This window comes from Taudactylus pleione, unplaced genomic scaffold (genome assembly GCF_031769625.1).
Source record: "Taudactylus pleione unplaced genomic scaffold, aTauple2 ptg000397bl, whole genome shotgun sequence".
Classification (NCBI taxonomy): Eukaryota; Metazoa; Chordata; class Amphibia; order Anura; family Myobatrachidae; genus Taudactylus; species Taudactylus pleione.
In genome coordinates this window covers 7,783,047-7,803,376 of record NW_028284799.1, presented here as the reverse complement: position 1 = coordinate 7,803,376, position 20,330 = coordinate 7,783,047, and the positions used below count along the sequence as shown (strand labels likewise).

Sequence of the window (20,330 nt, the reverse complement as noted above, 5' to 3'; positions counted from 1 at the left end):
TGGAATGGAAGCAACCTACTGCCTCTGTGAGGCAATAGAATCTGGCACATTTCTTGCAAGGCTCAAAAGTCCATCTCTGAAATCTGGCAGGCTCGGGCATCGTGCTTTGATGCCTGCCTCCAATTTGTGATTACTGTCCCTTTTTCTAATAAGTCAGTTTGGATCACACACACCCCTACACAACTTGAGCCCCTTACCACATACTTCCCTATTCTCACAAATGTTTGGGGAGTCCCATGAATTTACAGAAAATGAGATTACCATGTGGTGCGCTTCATAGTGAAATAAGTGGGACAGGTAAGTGATAATGCAATTCTCAGAGAACGGGAATAATGAATGACAAAAGCACCCGGACCTGTCCCCTCAGTAATTGGATCTTTCACTCCTCCGGGAGCCCTCCCAGAGGGCAAAATGTCAAAGTTGGCATAGATGCCACACTGTGTCTCTGTCTCTCACTGTACTCTTTTCTACCAAAACTAATATCTGCACCAGGCATTTCTATGGCTGGCTTAATCCTGAAATAAATAAATCTCTATTGCCTATAGAAACATCCAATTTGGCGATTATTGTAACCATTCAGTATACTGACTTTTGCTGAACTGTGTTAAAAGTCTGTTGCCTGTTATCTTTAATTACAGATTCTCATATGATGCCAAACTGTGCTGTTCTGGTCACTTCTGATTTGGGGATCAGCCGCAGCAGTACTGTGGTGATAGCATATATCATCCACTACAGAAAGTGCACCCTCCAGGTAATCAGTAGATGGCTATTCTAGCCTGTCCATCTAAATCTTGATTTCAGATTGCTATTATTACATTGGAACTTGTATTCACTTGTAGAAGTCCCCTAAACATCCATTAAATGGTTTTCCGCTAAAAAAATAACTGTAAGCCTATGCCTTCAATAACATATTTGTTTATACAAGCTTTACTGCAACTTTTAGTGTATAAACTATATAAAATGGAGTAGGATCACTAGGTGCAAAGACCAAGGTAGTTTAAGCCTCAGGAAAAACAAAGATTTCACCATTCTTCTGTGGCGATAATTCTATGATTGGAGTATGATTCCTGAATCTGCGATCTTCCTTGTGATTGATGTTTTACCCAAATGTACAGCACATAAAAAATAAAAAAAAATAGATGATTGGTACATCTGTCACTAACAATAACTAATATATTTTATTGGGAAAAGGTTATCTGCACCCTCAAGTGGCTAAAGTCTGTCGACTATGGTGTATGAGAATATTTTCCCTAACTCCACCATTACAGTCCAGGTTTTAAGGATATCCATGCTTGACTGAGGTACAATTTAAGTCTCCTGGCGGAGTTTGGGAAACTCTGTACTACACCATGTACTTTTAATTTTTGATTCAGGAATCACACTCCAAATACATAATCAGTGTATAAACTGCTTTACTGTACATTTCTAGCTCCCATTTGTGTTTTTCATCCATATATTTATTTTTCTTTTTAAACTACTATTGGTTATGATGGGAATGAGAAGAAATCACAACGCAAATGGATAAAGTGTAATTTGTCAGATATAAGCAAATAACTGATAAATGCAAATAAGACTTGCGGGCTAAGATATAAAAATTATATATAAAAATGTATTCTGTTAAAGGAAATGGTCATTAAAAAATACAATGCAATACAAGAAGTATTGCATTGTACTTAGAGGATCATAGCACCATTTGTATATCCATTTAAAAAGAGCCCACTGACTCTTCTGAGCATTGAAGTATTAGGGTTAGTTATGCACCATGTAATGAAAGCTCCAGCGTGTGAATGGAATGGATACTACCACTCTTGAGGGAGTCCCAATAAGCAAGGCGATCCTTTGCGCAGTTATATAGGTCTCCTAGAATCCGTGTGATTTGCTGTATCCCGTAGTAGTGCTGGAGAGTGGTGATTGAGTGTATTTGGTAGTCGGTGATTCAGTAGGTGCAATCCTCATAGTGGGCAGGGAGGAGACACTGAGGACAGGGAGAGATGATGAGAGAGGTGACACTGAGGACAGGGAGAGATGATGAGAGAGGCGACACTGAGGACAGGGAGAGATGATGAGAGAGGTGACACGGAGGACAGGGAGAGATGATGAGAGAGGTGACACGGAGGACAGGGAGAGATGATGAGAGAGGTGACACGGAGGACAGGGAGAGATGATGAGAGAGGTGACACGGAGAATGGAGAAGTGATGACAGAGAAGACAGTGAGAGGTGATGAGAGAGGTGACACTGAGGACAGAGAGAGGTGATGAGAGAGGAGACACTGAGAACAGTGAGAGATGATGAGAGAGGGGACACGGAGGCAGGGGCGTATCTATAATGGGCTGCCGGGCGGAGAGGAGGGGCCCGTGTCTGAGACTGCATACGGGCCCCTTCCTCTCTAGAAATGCCCCTGCATGAAGGACAGGGAGAGATGATGAGAGAGGTGACACTGAGGACAGGGAGAGATGAGGAGAGAGGGGACACGGAGGACAGGGAGAGATGATGAGAGAGGTGACACGGAGGACAGGGAGAAGTGATGACAGAGAAGACAGTGAGAGGTGATGAGAGAGGTGACACTGAGGACAGAGAGAGGTGATGAGAGAGTAGACACTGAGAACAGTGAGAGATGATGAGAGAGGGCACACGGAGGCAGGGGCGTATCTATAATGGGCCGCCGGGCGGAGAGGAGGGGCCCGTGTCTGAGACTGCATACGGGCCCCTTCCTCTATAGAAATGGGCACGCAAGGAGGACAGGGAGAAGTGATGAGAGAGGTGACAATGAGGACAGGGAGAGATGAGGAGAGAGGGGACACGGAGGACATGGAGAGGTGATGTAAGAGGAGACACTGAGGATAGGGAGAGATGGTGAGAGAGAAGATAGGGAGGGGTGACACTGAGGACAGTGAAAGGGGCATGGAAGACAGGGAGAGGTAATGTGAAAGGAGACACTGAGGACAAGGAGAGGTAATGTGAGAGGAGACACTGAGGACAAAGAGGTGATTAGAGGAGACACTGAGGACAGGAGAGGTGATGTAAGAGGAGACACTAAGAACAGGGAGAGAGGGGACATGGAGGACAGGGAGAAGTGATAAGAGAGGTGACACTGAGGACAGGGAGAGATGAGGAGAAAGGGGACACGAAGGACATGGATAGGTGATGTAAGAGGAGACACTGAGGACAGGGAGAGCTGGTGAGAGAGAAGATAGGGAGAGGTGATGAGAGAGGTGACACTGAGGACAGTGAGAGGGGACATGGAAGACAGTGAGAGGTAATGTGAGAGGAGACATGGAGGACAAGGAGAGGTGATGAGAGATATTGAAGGGGTAGGCAGCCATGCTATCCTGGAACTCTGGATTCTTGCAGAAAGTGAGGTGTAAGGAATGATGAGCATTAAGCCCATTCCGGTGTCGCATAATATGCCAAATTCACCTTGTACTCCAAAGAAGAAGATTGTTCGGTGGAATATCATGGTCTTGTGCATGTAAAATGCTAGATATACTCATATTGACCAAAAAGTGAGATTCCAGAGAGGTATTAGCATATACATCTCTTCCATGCATCTAATCAATTAAATAACGTAATTGGGCTACTTGGTTATTTCGTACTATGTCAGGAAAGTTAATACCTCCATTGGCTCGAATTTGACACAAATTTTGCAGGCTAATGCGAGGTCTTTTCCCATGCCATATAAAAGAACATAGTTTTGCATTAATCAATTTTGCATCATTTTGGGTAAGAAGAGGTAGAGCTTGTAGCAGATATAGTAGCCTGGGAAATGTGACCATTTTAATCAAATTCGCCCGACCAAGGTACAAGAGTATTAGGCGATCCCACCCCCAAAGCTCCTCAGGTATGTGTCAAATTGCCCATGTTATATTGTGGTTAAAGATCCGCAGGATTCCTAGTTAGGGTATTCCCCAAATAAGTCAAAGAAGAGGTGGCCGATTATATAGGTATCGAGTCTCCCCATTGAGGAACAGAGCGACCTGGACCCAACAACATACCCACTGGCATTTATCAGCAGTCCAGAGACATTGCCATAAGCACTAATTTTATTCATAATAAGCATTAAAGAGTTCTGAGGATTGCTAACAAAGTAATAACTCATCAGCAATAGCTGACATTTCTACCTCCTTTGAGCCTATTTGGGGGATCCTCAAGAGAGGATCCAAAGTCGAATTGAAAATTAATGGAGAGAGCGGACAGCCCTGGCGTGTCTCTCTATGCATAGTTTATCTCCCCTTAATCTGTTGATTAATTATGAAGTGGTTTTGGAATTGTAAAAAAAAGAAATTAACCTAATAAAGTCAGAATCAAATGCTCTACGTTCTAGAGTAGAAAATAAATGGGGCAAAAGTACCATATCAAACGCTTTATGCGTATCCAAACTCAACAACATATTATCTGGCTGTGAAGCAACCATTGCTGAGCAAATAGCCCGTACTGTGTCTTCCGGGTTACAAAACCCAGCTGGTGATCCGTAAAGAGACCCGGCAAAATAGTTTGTAGACGACTAGCCATAACTTTGGTAGTCCACATTCAGTAATGTGATTGGTCTATATGACCCTAATAATTGAGACTCTTTTCCTGGCTTAGGTAACAAAATAGTATGCGATTCATTAAATGTAGGATAATGAGGGGAGTCTTTATATATTGTTAAATAAAGTTTGTGCAAAGCCGAAAGAATGTTGTCATGTAATATTTTGAAGTAATCACCAGATAGTCCATCAGGACCTGGTGCTTTTCTGGGAGCAAGAGCTTTAATTACTTGGGAAATTTCTTCCAAAGTAACCTCACCACTCAAATAGTCCCGCTGCTCTTGGGATAGCTGTGGAAGATGCGCCTCCCTCAATATATTGTTGTGGATATCTGGATCTACAGTACAGGTTGGCCTGCATATACATTTTCTAAATAATTATGGAAAAGATCCAAGATGTGTCTTGAATACGTAACCAAATTATTAGTAAGAGGGTGTTTAAATGCCGTAATATGGGTCCTAGTCTTCCATGGGTGAGACATAGATGCCAACAGTCTTCCGGCCTTGCTCCCCCACCTGTAGTATTTATGTCTAGGGAATTTCTGGCTTGCGTCAAATGTAATTTAAAAAAGTTGCCGAGTCTGCCTATAAGATGCCAGTGCAGAGTCTCCTGGAGAATAAGAATATGCCGCAAAAGTTGTGGAAACTCTGAGCGAACGCTATATAGCTTCAGATTCTCTTTTCTTCCTGGCCACATAACCAATGATGTGACCCCCCTCATGACCGCCTTCAAAGACTCCAAGAATAACAAAGGAGAATCCCAATGTTCAATGTTAACTTCAACAAATTCTGACCATCGTGCATTTAGGAATGATTGAAGTCTTCAGAAGAAGCCAGATAGAGATTATTGAACAAGGAATCAGAAAATAACAGGTAATCTAACCTCGAGAAGGAGCGATGGACCCCTGAGTATAAAGTGTAAGATTTGTCTGATGGGTTAAGCAATCTCCAAGGGTCTGATATCTGAAGGGCCAATGTAAAAGCCGGAAAATTGCCCCATGAGGGTGAGTGTGGTCGAGAAGCTGGAGGAGATTTGTCTATGAGGGGGTCTGCTACTGTGTTAAAGTCCCCCCAGCTATTATTTGGAAGTTATCCCATTGTTTAAAATTTTGGAGCAATGACTTAAAAAAGGACGAAGTGTCCACATTGGGTTGACCAAGGTGTAATTGGTACCATGGATGGTCACATCTAAGATTATAAATCTCCCACCTGGGTCAAAGACTTTATTTATGATAGAGAGAGGAAGAGATTTGCTAAATACTATGGCAACACCCCTGGACTTGGTCCGATAAGAAGCCTTGACACACTTACCCAGAAAAGGAGCCCGAAGGGAAGAAGAATCGCCCAATTTTCAGTCACATAAGGGTGTCATTTTTTAAAATGAGTAACTATACATTTAGTAAGACTATTAGCTCCTCCCACATTCCATGACACCAACTGTAAATTAATCGGAGAGTTAGAAATAGTATTCAGACTTGACGACATGGCACATGGCTAATCCACCCCTCCAAGGGATCTCAGAGACCTAGCAGATAAGCCATACAGTAAAGTAAGACTATGACTGACCATGCCATAGAAAATAATATTGACAATTCCATTTAAACTAAAGAAAAAAAAACATCCAGGAGACAAGTGACATAATATCCATGTACATAAAACACAGTATAAATTCAAAATCTTGCTTCAATTCACTACTTTTTCCAATTGTCATAACTGCCTGAGGACACAAAGTAACTACAACTATAGGAACAGATAAAAGAAGGGAAAGGGGAAATGGGAACCAATGGGGGCAATATAATTTTTAGATCTACACTCAGTGAGTTACTATTTGATAGAATTCTCCCTTGAGTTAGAACCTCTTATAGTAATCCTGCACTGTGACTTTCAATTGACTCTAAGAGTATCTGTAGACTTGTTGAAGTATTTATCACACTATCAAGCCACCTCAAGGGGATGGAGGGGTGCGTGGGGGTGAACGCTGTACGTACCATGAGTGTTTAGTCAATTGGGGGTCATCAAAATAAACCGGTTGACCATCTATTAGTACCCGGAGCTTAGCCGGGTAAAGGAGAGCAAACCGGCGATCGTGGTAATGGAGATAGCAACAAATCTCCGAAAACTTATTTTCTTTTCTGAGAAACTGTTGCGGAAAATTCTTGAAATATTAAAATTCTGTGATCCCTCACAGTTACTGGCTGTGTACTATAATATGTGGCTAGTATTTTCTCTTTAACTTGATAATCGAGAAATTTAGCCACTACCGGTCTCGGTCTCCCTTGAGCATTTCTGTGTAGCGGATCCACTCTATGTGCCCTTTCTATTTGTGGTGTGGGAAAGTTCCCATCCATGCCTAATGCCAGAGGGAGGTCGACACTGAGAAACCCTATAAGTTGGGAGTCAGGGATGGATTCTGGTATACCTATAAATCGGAGATTATTCTGTCTATTGCGGTTCTCCAAATCATAATTTTTTTCCTGCATGGCCTGAATAATGTTAGCTTGTGAATCACCTCACTGTGGCACCATGTGCAAAGAGTCTTTCACATCACTAGTGCGTTGTCCTAGAGTTTCAATGCGCGTGGCCTGAGAATAGAGCTTGGCCATAGCAGTGTCTAATTTAGTAGTCATGTCCTCAAGCAGTTTATCTATAAGAGGCATGATAATTTTGGACATTTCCCTCGCCATATCGGCTAGAGGTAAGGCCTCAACTGGTATCACCTGTAAGGTAGGGGTTATGGTGGATCCCTGTGATTCCCCAGATTGGGCCATGGTAAGTGAAAGGTTAAGGCACACATCCGCTAGCAGATATTAATGAGCGATTGCACGACTACGACATCTTAATCGTGCACTATAATGTCGGAAACGACCAGCGATGTGCTCTCCCGCTGGCCATTTCCGACATCAATCATCGGCTGAACATGCCGGTCAATCTGCCGATAACGACAGTTTGGCCATGTTCAGAGATGATGGAGGGTGCCTACACTGAAAGACATATCGTTCAGTGTAGGCACTGCATGGGATGTGGAACGAAGGTACGATTACAATGTTGTAATTGTACTGTCATTACCCATCGCCTAGTGGATGTGCACCTTTAAATTTACCTGACACATTCTTAGACCTCCCCATGTTAGATGTAGAAGGAGATTGTTAAGACTCCGTTAGTTTATCAAAATATCTATCCATGCCCCACCAAGGGCTAGTAGAAATAATGGTACAACAAATATAACTTTTTTGATTTTTCCTTAGGTTTGAGATATAATGAGGAGTAGCACCCCCACACAGCACTGAGTATTTAGCAAATGGTTATATCATACCCCCATGTTCCCCTAAACTTTAGGCAGACATAATTACATCTGTTCCATCTATTGGGTATTAATCTGGAAACCTAAAGCAGTATCGCTATTCGTTGAACAAAGCAAATTCTTTAAAAGATTTCAAGAATATGGTTTACCTCAATCAGTTGAATATGGTGTATTATCCAAAATACCCCGTTATAACAGAAAATATACTCAATATAGTTCTTGAAATGTATATCTATACAGTAAGATGTATTCCAATATGGAAAATTAGTGACCAGTAAGAAGAGTGCAAGGCATCCATTATAAATAGAATGCTTATCTAATAAAAAAGATTAGATGTTATATTACACTACAACCACTAGATGTCATTCTAATGCAATTTATGGACTAATATAGCAGATTATACTGAAACATTTTACCAGAAATGCAGCTATTGTTTATAGCTACTAGATGGGAATGGTAAGTAGTGCAACGAAAGAGTAGGAGTATTCAGGAAGGCTAACAATAGTTCTCTAACACACACATAAAGGGACCGATCCAATTATGCATGATGCACTCGCGGAAGACGGCAGCCTGAATTCGCGCAAAACTGCGTACAAAATTGAGCGAATTCAGCCTAAAAGAGGGCCGCGAGGGGTGCGAGATGCAGTGCCGGTAGCCTCCAACATCCTCCAGGGCCCCGGATAGGCCACCGTCACCTAAAGTCCAACAGCAGAGCAAGTAACAGCACCAAGGATTAACAGTCCCAGTAAGTAAAGATCTCCTCACCACAGATATCAGCAGCAGGGTATAGTGGCGTGTTCCCAGTGTTGTGAGTCCCTTAGGTCCGAGGCAGTCAGAATGCCAGAGAGGTTTCACGCCAACAAGTAGATGGCGTCCGCATGGGCCGTGACAGTAATGGCCAGACTCCGATGGAAGCATTAATAGAAGGTCTCCTGAACAAATAAACCCTTTCACAGTTGCCTCTAGATGTCTTAAAGTTGCATATATGTGTTTAATTTCCAGATCCACAGGGATGAGGAAGATTATTTCAGATACAAGTAGATATCAGGAGCCCGGGTAAAAAGCGCCCATTCAGGATGCCCTGCCCACCTGAAGACAATTTTCAATGTTTTTTTTTTTATATTTTTAATTTTTCTTAATTTTCTAAATCTCTCTGCACATTATAAATATACCCTGTCTGCAGTGCAACATGGTTTTGCCAAGGTGCACTCTTATTTGCTTTTCTCACACCTCAGAATCAGGCCCTGTATGCCACACTGTGCCCCCTGTTCACACTGTATTCCACGCTATACCCTCTGTTCACACTGTATGCTCCATCCCAATTCACATAGTGCATGTATACCACAGTGCCCACAGTTCAACTTTTATGCCCCCTGATCACATATGCACACAGTGCCTCCCAGTTAACATTGCATACTACACTGCCTCCCAGTTCACATTGTATGCCACACTGTGCCCCGTTCATATTGTATGTCACACTGTGCCCCAGTTCACATTATGTGCTACACTATTCCCCAGTTCACCTTTTATGTCAAACTGTGCCCCCTGTTCATATTGTATGTCACACTGTGCCCTAGTTCACATTATGTGCTACACTATTCCCCAGTTCACCTTTTATATCAAACTGTGCCCCCTGTTGTATGTCAAACCGCCAGCAGTTCACCTCAGTGCTACTCACCTTGGGGCTCTGGTCTCCACTCTCCTCAGGATGTGTTTTGTGGGCTCACTGGTTCAGGGTTACTGCCTTGCACGATCCTCCGGGGTTCCCTGCAGCCTTGTGCTGGAAAGCTTTTCTCATGAAAATTAACTTCTTGAAGCTGGCGTGTGTGACATGCCATTACCGGCTAGAACAGTGACAGAAGGGTGCCAAAGCCCAAGTCTCCTCCTCCTATATGCTTGATTTGATGAGATGTGTGCCTCGCTGTCAGTGGTTGGGCCGTGGAGAGCCACAGCCTATTGGCTGGAACACATCAAGCAGGTTCCCAAAGACGAGTTCCTCACCTTCATTTGTGAACACCATGGTCTGTGTGGCAACAGGACTCCGAGTAGTCAGGGCCCCTTCGAAAGCTTGCAGCTCTGTCGCCAGTTCCTGCTGCTGACTACCAAATGTAAATCAGTCTCTTGCTGACAAATGTATTTATTAACAGTAGTTGCATGTGGTTAACTTCTGAGTATTAAATATTTCTAATTGGGTAGAGTTTTCTTGTAAAACCTAAACCTCAGTGCAAAGTAATATTCGACTAGCTTATAATGAAGCAGCCTGAGGCAGCAAGATTTGGGGGGTAGCAAAAAAATGAAAATGCATACTTTTTTTTTTTTTTCAAAAAGAACAGATTTTTCTTGTAACTGTAACTGTCTGTAACTGATATTTACAACGGTAGCTCCAAGACTAAAAAAACACATTTTGAGATTTTTAAGTAAAGTGCATGCAAATGTTTATAGGGGATAAAAAAGGCACTATATTAGTTACCACCTCAGCCAGCAGAATGGCTAGAAACACTCCATATTGTCCACTGATCTGATTTTATGTTTCTTTCCTTTTTCAGGAAGCTTGGAATCATGTTCTTAAGTGCAAAACCAACATGAGACCAAACAGAGGGTTTGTGCAGCAACTTTCAGAATGGGAAAAGACAATTATGGGGCATCAGATCACTGACATATCAGATCCAAAGTTTTGATCAACATTGTTTTACTCAAAATAAATGTTTAATCATCAGTCACAGAGAATACAGATTTTCAAACGTTACAACTAATGAATGCACCAGTGTTCACAGGATGGACAGATCTCTGGCAAGATAAATCACCCTACTGCAGTGTTCATGTATCATGTACCAGTGATGTCCATATAATTTAATTTCTACTATAGCATTTTTACTCCTATTTGGATGTCACATTTTGCCCAGTGAGCTATATGACAAAATGGAACAATGTTGTAAACTCCCTTACTGCGCAGGTAACAAACCCAACTACCGGACAATATTACTTTTTCCTTTTTATAAATGCTGAACTAAAACCCTTCTCTTTAAACCTAGGCTGTATGTAGCTTCAACTCTATATCATTTTTCTATACTGGTTCCTTAGAAAAGAACAATGGATACATTTTGATGGAGTCTCCAGGCAGAGATTCAGTGTCAGACATGTAAACATATGGCGAGAGAAAAATAAACAGAAACATGCATGGAGAATTGCGGGGGAAGAGGGGGGGGGGGCAGGCAGATATCTTATTATATAATGTTGCCAGCGGGATATCTACCCCTTGGCTAGGATGGCACCGGTCAACAAGCGGCTGGGGGCGGCTGTTTTAATTTGGTGCTGTCCGCAAGCCTATCACGGCTTGCAAACCGGCAGCAATTTCAATTTGGCGCCGGCCGCGATCTACTCATAGTTCGCAGACCGGCAGCCAATTGGTAACAGAGTGATTTATGTGCACCTTGTAATTACTTTATTAAATCCCCCCTGTATTTAAGACACATTCCACAGCATGCAGGATGCTTGAACACCCAACCTGATGAACAGCAATTAAACACATAACTCCTAAGCTGTGTTAAGAGATAAAGTGAACAGTGATAAGGTACCAGCCAATCAGCTCCTAGCTGTCATTTTTCAAACACAGCCTGTGAGATGGCAGTTAAGAGCTGATTGGCTGGTACCTTACCTCCGTTTACTTTATCTCCTAACACAGCTTAGTAAATAGACCCTTTAACCACTTACCTGACATGGTTGCAAACAATGTGACCAGTCAGAAACGCACACAGGGCGGCTGTCGGAAGATAATCTTCCAGCAGCCGCCAATGGCAGAGGGACCTTCAGGCCCATCTGCATCATTTCGCCCTCCCCCAGTGTCTGCCATGTTACCGATCACTGCTGATCAAGCAGTCCTGATATAGTGGGCCTGATTCACAGGTGGACGTAGCAGTGATGTCGGGCACAAGTGGACAATGTTTTAAATCTGCACAGAGTCGCACTGCATATGCGTCCTGGTTACCGCCGAGGACGCAGAATAGATTTAGACGCAGAGAGAAAACCATTTCAGAGGACGTTCCTGTTTGGTAACAGGGGGCTGGGGCATCCTGATGGTTACCACCGGGGGATGCAGAATGAATTTGGACGCAGAGAGAGACCATTTCAGAAGGCATTCCTAGGTGGTAACGGGGATGGTTTAGTGAATAAAATAATTGTGCTTAGCGCTAACCTTTAAATAATCCTGGGCGTGTATGTTGGTACTATTTTGAAAATAGTGAGGAAGTCAATATGTCAGACAGTAATGTATAGCAATGTAAAGGAAAGATGACAATGTAGAATGGTTCTAACCAATATTTATTTTGTGTATTAAAGGAAAGACTTAAAGGAGTCTGATTGCTCCTTGGGTTATATTAAAAAAATCAAATGTTCAAATAAATGTCAAAAAGGCTGTATTGGGCAGCAGTTCCTGGGCACTGATTCTGGTGGGTAAGTGAGAGTGCTCCTTTAGGTGCCTCTTTCATTAGATGACCAACAGATCTCTACGTGTCCGTAATGCAGACTGGATGGATCCCTATATTAGGGGATGTCTCTGGGTGGGTGTGGGATGTAGAACACACCTCTATGAGGTTGCAGGTAATATAAGTTGACCCCTTTAGGGGGTCCCTTTCCGTATGGCACTTGTGCCTACGTCTCCCTTTTAACACCTATGTGACAACCTATAAATAGAGTGGGCACTGCATCTGCAGTAGCGTGTCTCACTGAATGTTCTGTCCCGTACAGTTTAGTGTAGGGTGTGGGTAGAACCTTAACCAGGGCTTACCTGCCGTATGAATGATCATACGTTCCCTCACTGAAGGCTAAATAATGTGTGGTAAATAGAAACAGGAGCGGCGTCCCGCAATCCTGCTCTTACCGTCAGCAGAGTGTAATAGTGCTCATGCAGTGTATTGGATCCCCTGCGGCTTCTGTGGACAGTCTCCAGTCACTGGCTTCCTTCACAGCGTCTGCACGCCGGGATGGATTTCAGCGTGCCCCGTGTGGTGGAGTGCGGTGATCTGATGACGTTGTCCGGATGTCCGCTGGTATGCTGAGTGGCTGTGTAAATCACGTGTCAGCAACGCGTTTCAGCCTGTCGGCCTTTTTCAAGCTGGTGTGTTCTGTCCTCATTAAGGCATTTATACAATGGTGCTCCAATCCAATGTTAGGTGGGCGTGTCCATCCGTCCCTCCTCTGTGAAAGTGTTCTGATAGACAAACCTCTTATTTCCCTATGGAAATATTTGTGTGACATATGCACACAGCTGTAAATGTTCAATAAAAGTACTATGTGTCAATTGGGAATATTTGACATATGTGTATGCACGTAATTACATGCAAGTAAATTACTCATACAGTCCAGGTATATATTAAATATATGTAAGAGCGTCATCAGATCACAACACTCCACCACACGGGGCACGCTGATATCCATCCCGGCATGCAGACGCTGCGAAGGAAGCCAGTGACTGGAGACTGTCCACAGAAGCCGCAGGGGATCCAAGGAGCAATCAGACTCCTTTAAGTCTTTCCTTTAATACACAAAATAAATATTGGTTAGAACCATTCTACATTGTCATATTTCCTTTACATTGCTATATATTACTGTCTGACATATTGACTTCCTCACTATTTTCAAATTAGTACCAACATACACGCCCAGGATTACTTAAAGGTTAGCGCTAAGCACAATTATTTTATTCACTATTTATTTTGGAGTTTGGACAACTCTGTGCCCAGCTGCTTCCAATACATCTGGTGGGAATACTGTAGCGCTGGTGTGCACAACCCGGATTTATTCTGGGATCCAATGTTACCAATCTGTGAAGTATTCATCTAAATTATGGGATGTCGTCCAAATCTATCCAGTGTCAGGCCCAAAACAGGCTTCCTGGGTCAAAGTTTTGCCCCGGCGCACTCTGCCGTGAGGTCCAACTGGGACCCCAATCACTCCATTAGGCATCCTAGACCAATTGCACCCCTCTATGAAGTTTTCACCAACATCCATCCAGTGGAAGGCCCAGAATAGGCTCCCCGGGTAAAAGTTCTGCCCAGTGTCCCAGGTTTAAAGTTCTGTCCAGCATACACCAACAGGAAGTCCGACCGGGACCTCAACCCCCTAGTATGTCTTCTGGGGTCCAATGTTACCACTTTGTAAAGTTTTTGTCCAAATCCATCCAGTAGAAGGCTCAGAACAGGCTCCCCAGGCCAAAGCTCTGCCCAGCGTACACCAACTGGAGGTCCAACCGGGACCCTAACCCCTCTACAACCTAGTCAGGATCCAACTGGACCACCTTGCGTTGGTTTCATCCCAATCGGTGCAGGGTTGTCCAAATGCATAACCGGACAGACAGACCAATGAATTTTATATATGTCTGTGAAAAAAGGGTAGAACATTAAAGTGACATTTGAATTATGTAATGTATTATAAGCACATTAGCCAGATAGCAAACCTGGGCTCTAGCCTCAGGTTTTATAAACACTCTGAAATGCCACAATTATATAACATCAATATACATATTAAAATAACTATAACACTTATGCAATATAGTAAAAATACATATAAATAAAATCCACTATAGTTGCAGGATCTGTTTGTGCACCAATTATATTAATATTTCTAAGGTGTGATGTAAACTTTTCTTTACTAGTAATGATGCTACAACATTATTAAATGTATTATTAATTGTGGCACTTCTGAGGATTTACAAAACATTTTGAGGCTAGAGTGCAGGTTTTCTGTCTATTTAGTTTAGAATATGGTATCAGTATGTATGACTGCTGGCCGTGACCCTCCCTTAGGATTGCCTAAGCTAACCTCCCCCCCTAGTGCCTAACCTCTCCCCAGGGGTGCCTAAACCTAACCCCCCTCCCCGCACCCTAAACCTAACCCTCCCGGGGGGTGTCTAACCCTCACCCCCCCCCTTCCCTTAGCCTAACCCTCCCGGTTGGGGGTCCCTAAACCTAACCCCACCCCTACCGCGGCTAAGAGGACCCTTCGTTTAGTATGCCAGGCGTCGGGATTTCAGCGGGTGGACAATGATAGGCGTCGGAATTTCGACGTCTATCATTAGTCTCATGCCGGGATGTGACAGCCGGGAAGCCGGCGGTCGGCATTTCGACCGCCGGCTTCCTGACTACATACCTAGAATACAAATGTTTCTCTCTTACTATCATTTACCTGCTGTTGATTGCCATTAATATATCAGTATTATTTCAACTGAATACTATAATACAGTGGTCTCAACTCTAGTATTACAAACAGGTCATAGTTTATAGATTTTCTTAACTATGCACAGGTGAGTTCAGTTCAGCTTAAAGTGGTCCTAGAGAAGTGGTGGAACTCATCCTCCCCCCCCTTTCCTCCAATGCAGAAAGAAAGGGGCGTGGTCACACAATAGTATTACCAATTTAAATTACCACACAGTAGCACAATCTTGATTCACCCGCTTCACATTACACCACATAGTAGTGTCCCTTATTCATGTATGACACACAGCAGTGCCCCTTTTACACAATGCCCACATTTGTGTCCCTTATACACAATACCCACAATAGTAGTGCCCCTTATACAACGCCCACAGCAGTAGTGCCCATTATACATAATGCCCACAGCAGTAGTGTCCCTTATGCAAATGCAATGCCCATTGTAGTGGTACCCCTTATGTAGTGGTGCCCCTTATGCAGTGGCCCCAGTAGTGGTAGTGCCCCTTTTGCAGTGCCCTCAGTAGTGGGAGTGGCCCTTATGCAGTGCCTCAAGTGATAGTGCCCCCAGTAGTGGTGCCCCTTATGCAGTGGCCTTAGTAGTGGTATTGCCCCTTATGCAGTGCCCACAGTGGTAGTTTCCCTTATTCAGTGACCCCAGGAGTGGTGCCCCTTGTAGAAATTCCCCGAGTAATGCCCCCAGAAGTTATTCCCCCACTAGTGTCGCTTACACACACACAAAAAAAAAACTTACCTTAAGCCCCGCTCCTGCGTGCCTCCGGTCTGCCTGGCTGCTCCGAGTCCTCTGAACTATGGGAGAGACGTCATGACGTCTCTCCTATAGTGCGAGTGGGGGAAGTGGAGCAGGAAGCCGGAGCTCAAGACTGAGCTCCAGTCTCCGGCTGCGGGGAGGGAAGTGCCCGCTGGTGACAAAATCTCAGCTGGCACCCAGCAAATGGCGCCTCCCTGCGGCACTGGGCTATGGTAGGTCGGAGGAGGCGGAACTGGTTCTAGTTGACACAGTTCCCCCGCATTCCGGCCCACTTTAACCCCTGGGTGAGTTCATATTTTGCTGGGTTAGTGATTATGCCACCTGCTTCCAGAGAGAAATCCTGAAAACATGACCCGTTTGGGGTATTTAAAGGTTGAGGCTGAGAATCACTGCTATATCAAAAGAACACACTGCGTCAGCATTTTTGTGTATAAGATCGTTAGCAACTACATAGGATAATTTTTATTAATATGAAATGTTAAGTGCCCGGAGTAAGCCTACACAAACAAGGGGAGAACTTAAAACTCCACACAGATTTGATTGGGAATAGAACACGATCTCAGTGCTGTGACTAGTTACATGTGCTGCCCAAACACATACACCCATGCCCAATTGAACATACGCATATGGATATCGTCTGACAGTACCCATGACTTGTACCGAACACTTATTTTCAGTTTAGCACAAGGAGGTGTAATTCGATTGCATCTTGTGTTCCCTACACTTCAATATCACCAGGTAGTTGGCAGAGCTGTAGAGCGTGAGACCCTGCACAGTGCAGACGAGTAGCCAGTGCTAAAGTATAGCACAGAAGCAGCCTCCACGGGAAGGGGAAATATTCCTTTCCGTTATTATATGAGGAGGTAATTCCTCGGAGTTGACCCTTGAACTTCATTAAGCCACGTGATCTCGCCGGCCTCTTCAAGTGGACTCGATGATTGGCTATGAAAGAGTAGGCGTGCCACACGCTCGCCATTGGCTTGGCATAGTAATCAGGAAGTGAGCTGGGGATGCGCACACAAAGCTCAGCGGGCTCGGGTTAGAACATGACCTCCGAAGCGAACCGTGACTGTATGCGGGAATGGGAAGAGCTGCAGCGCCATTACAACGACATCCAGGTGAGTAACGTGGGTGACACATTCCCCGCCCACGCCTTGCAGTGATTGGCGGAGCAGGCATGTCCGAGACTTCCATATGGTTAGCAGGAAATTGCGTCACTCGTGGCGGTTGCCATGGCAACAATAACAGTACAGGGACATGTAGGTGTGCATATATATATATATAATATATATATATATATATATATATATAATCATATATATATATATATATATATATATATATATATATATATATAATCATATGCCACAATGCTTTTCATTAACTCGCTACACCACACCCGCACGACTGTCTGTATAATTAAATTTATTACCTCGCGCCACTACGCCACTATCAGATCCCAGGATGAACATGTGCATTTTTTGGGGATGAGGTGCTGCAAGCACCGGAGGGCGTGGCTGCTCTATAAGTGGTTGGCCACACCCCAAGGAGTTCTGAACTGCTTCTTCTTGTTTCACCACCACCTCCTTCACTGCCCCTTACCCTAACAAAAAAAATTAAAACACCAGTGGATGGTGTGGTTAGTAAGCAAGATGTACTTCCCAGTATTCCCAGCAGCCAGCACATGCTAACAGTCCTTCAGGACTGGATCTGTCTCATTTAAATGAAGATAGTTGGTAGACACATATGATTATACTTACCCGAATCCCCGCTCCTGCGCCCGCCGCCGTCCGCTCCTCTGGTACCGCTCGGCACCATGACATCTCTCACTTCACCCACTGCAGAGCCGGAAGGTGGAGCTCATGAGTGAGCTCCAGCTCGGCTCTGGCTGTAGCAGCCAATAAGAGTCTGTCTGACTCTAATTGGCTGCAGTGATAAAACAAACACGCCGCCAGCCGCGTGTTTGTTTTAGGGTGTAGTGCCAAGGACCGCACTGCCTGGATGGCGCCCCCCCCCTCCCCTGCGCTGCCGGGTCTGATGGCGCCCAGGGCACGTGCTCCACTGGAATTTTGTTCTATTGCTTAATTGGTGTAATAGTTGGTTGCTTTATATTTCTGAACACAAAGAAATGAGAATCGCACAGGACTGGTAAGAAAATGTAAACTCTGATCCAAGATAACTCGGTTAAACAGACATAATATCAGCATTTCACAATTACCAACGTCAAATATTAATTGCCACACAGTGGACCGTACCAATGTTTGTTGGTGGTGCTCCCCAGAGTCAGAGAGAAACTCTGACCAGGAGACGAAAGAAGACTTTTTTGGGGGCACTACTTAAGTAAGATAAATGATCTAATTAAAAATTAACTTTTAATAAATGACACTTAAAAATTCGATAACTAGACACACAAACATACACAATGTTTTATAAGGTTTATATACATATATAATCCTTATAAAATAAGGAGAATATTATCTAGGAAAAATATATCCTACACAAGGTCAGATAACCCTGAAGTGTTAATAGTCAGTGATCAATCCATGCAAATATTTCAAAGACAAAATAATATATTATAACTCACAAGCCGAATTGGCTATAATAGTATAGTATAAAGGATATATATATATATATATATATTACTTGCCTGAACACACATATTCACACTGACTGATGTTGACAGCAAAACTCAATATTTCTATGGATGCAGTAATATAAAGTCAGGATGACATGTATACCTAATTATCTGTACACATGGTATCTCAACCTTGTCAATGATATATTAAAAATAAGAAAAATGATACAAGGCTTGCTATTAATAAGCCCCTAAATAAAGATGAAAAAGAAGGGAAACAATATCTCCTTGAGGACAGAGACACTACAATACTAAAAAGTATCTTCCTCTCATATAGGCACAGACTCTTTAAAGATGTATCTTTCATCCATAACTGTGTCAGTAATACTCAAATTTACAACAACTTGTATCAATACATATCACACATTAAGATTGAACAGTGTAACAAATTAAAACGTGTGGCAAGAAAAGAGAGGCTACCAGTAAATGATAGTGAGATACACCTTCCTGTAGCGCAGCGTGGAGGGTTATTCCCGCTGCTGTTGCCATGTTTCCCGATCCAACTATTTATCAGGCAGACGACTGGTAGCGGCGAGGTACCTTCCTAGTGTGCAGTGTGGAGGGATATTCCCGCTGCCGATGAGGCGTTCCCCGATGCCTGTGACCTATGTACCTGCCTGAATGCATCTTACTCGTGACGGAGTAGCCTGGTGGAATGACCGGACTTAGTCTGGGATACAGCGTGAGGTGAGATCCCTCACTGACGCTGTTGTGGCCTCCGGAGTCTGTATACTCCATGCATACAGGCACTGACGACTGGATGGCAATAGTGGATGCAGTGGTTAACAGAGAATCAGCATAATATAAGTTACAAACTGTATCTCACTATCATTTACTGGTAGCCTCTTTTCTTGCCACACGTTTTAATTTGTTACACTGTTCAATCTCAATGTGTGATATGTATTGATACAAGTTGTTGTAAATTTGAGTATTACTGACACAGTTATGGATGAAAGATACATCTTTAAAGAGTCTGTGCCTATATGAGAGGAAGATACTTTTTGGTATTGTAGTGTCTCTGTCCTCAAGGAGATATTGTTTCCATTCTTTTTCATCTTTATTTAGGGGCTTATTAATAGCAAGCCTTGTATAATTTTTCTTATTTTTAATATATCATTGACAAGGTTGAGATACCATGTGTACAGATAATTAGGTATACATGTCATCCTGACTTTATATTACTGCATCCATAGAAATACTGAGTTTTGCTGTCAACATCAGTCAGTGTGAATATGTGTTTTCAGGCAAGTAAAATATATATAATATATATCCTTTATACTATACTATTATAGCCAATTCGGCTTGTGAGCAATAATATATTATTTTGTCTTTCAAATATTTGCATGGATTGATCACGGACTATTAACACATTAGGGTTATCTGACCTTGTGTAGGATATATTTTTCCTAGATAATATTCTCCTTATTTTATAAGGCTTATATATGTATATTTGTATTGTGTATGTTTGTGTGTCTAGTTCTCAATTTTTTTTTTAAGTGTCATTTATTAAAAGTTAATTTTTAATTAGATCATTTATCTTACTTAAGTAGTGCCCCCCAAAAAAGTCTTCTTCCGTCTCCTCGTCTATAATGCTTTATATTTATGTCAGTGTGTGTGTATACAAGCAAACGTGCACCAGTAAAAAATTACTCCAGTGTATTTCTTTGCACTGACTTTAATTGAAATTATTATTTGCATCATTTTATATGGTATAAACCATCCATTTAGTAATGATCATGGACCCAGTTTTGGCAAAATAAAGATAAGATAAAATTGTACTGACGCTTGTCTTTGGTGTTCTAGCTATTAATATATGAATGTTACAGATATCATATTGTACTTTGGTACAGCTTAGGGTCTGGAGGTCAGTAGAAATGGGTCAACACTTGGTTTA

General features: G+C 42.9%; 2 protein-coding genes across 3 annotated transcripts in view; both read left to right on the top strand.

Annotated features, from left to right (window-relative positions):
- Nucleotides 1-10,877, top strand: part of STYXL1 (serine/threonine/tyrosine interacting like 1) — a 58,911-nt gene extending 48,034 nt beyond the window's left edge. Inside the window, exons 8-9 of one of the 2 annotated variants that reach the window (XM_088446396.1) lie at nt 639-751; nt 10,374-10,877. In XM_088446396.1, coding sequence (XP_088302522.1) covers nt 639-751; nt 10,374-10,505 — 245 coding nt within the window. In that variant the 3' untranslated portion in view covers nt 10,506-10,877. The remainder of the gene's footprint in view (nt 1-638; nt 752-10,373) is intronic. The other variant, XM_088446397.1, reaches the window with a different exon arrangement.
- A 5,867-nt stretch (nt 10,878-16,744) lies between these two features.
- Nucleotides 16,745-20,330, top strand: part of TMEM120A (transmembrane protein 120A) — a 64,407-nt gene continuing 60,821 nt past the window's right edge. Inside the window, exon 1 of the mRNA XM_088446393.1 lies at nt 16,745-16,919. Coding sequence (XP_088302519.1) covers nt 16,848-16,919 — 72 coding nt within the window. The 5' untranslated portion in view covers nt 16,745-16,847. The remainder of the gene's footprint in view (nt 16,920-20,330) is intronic.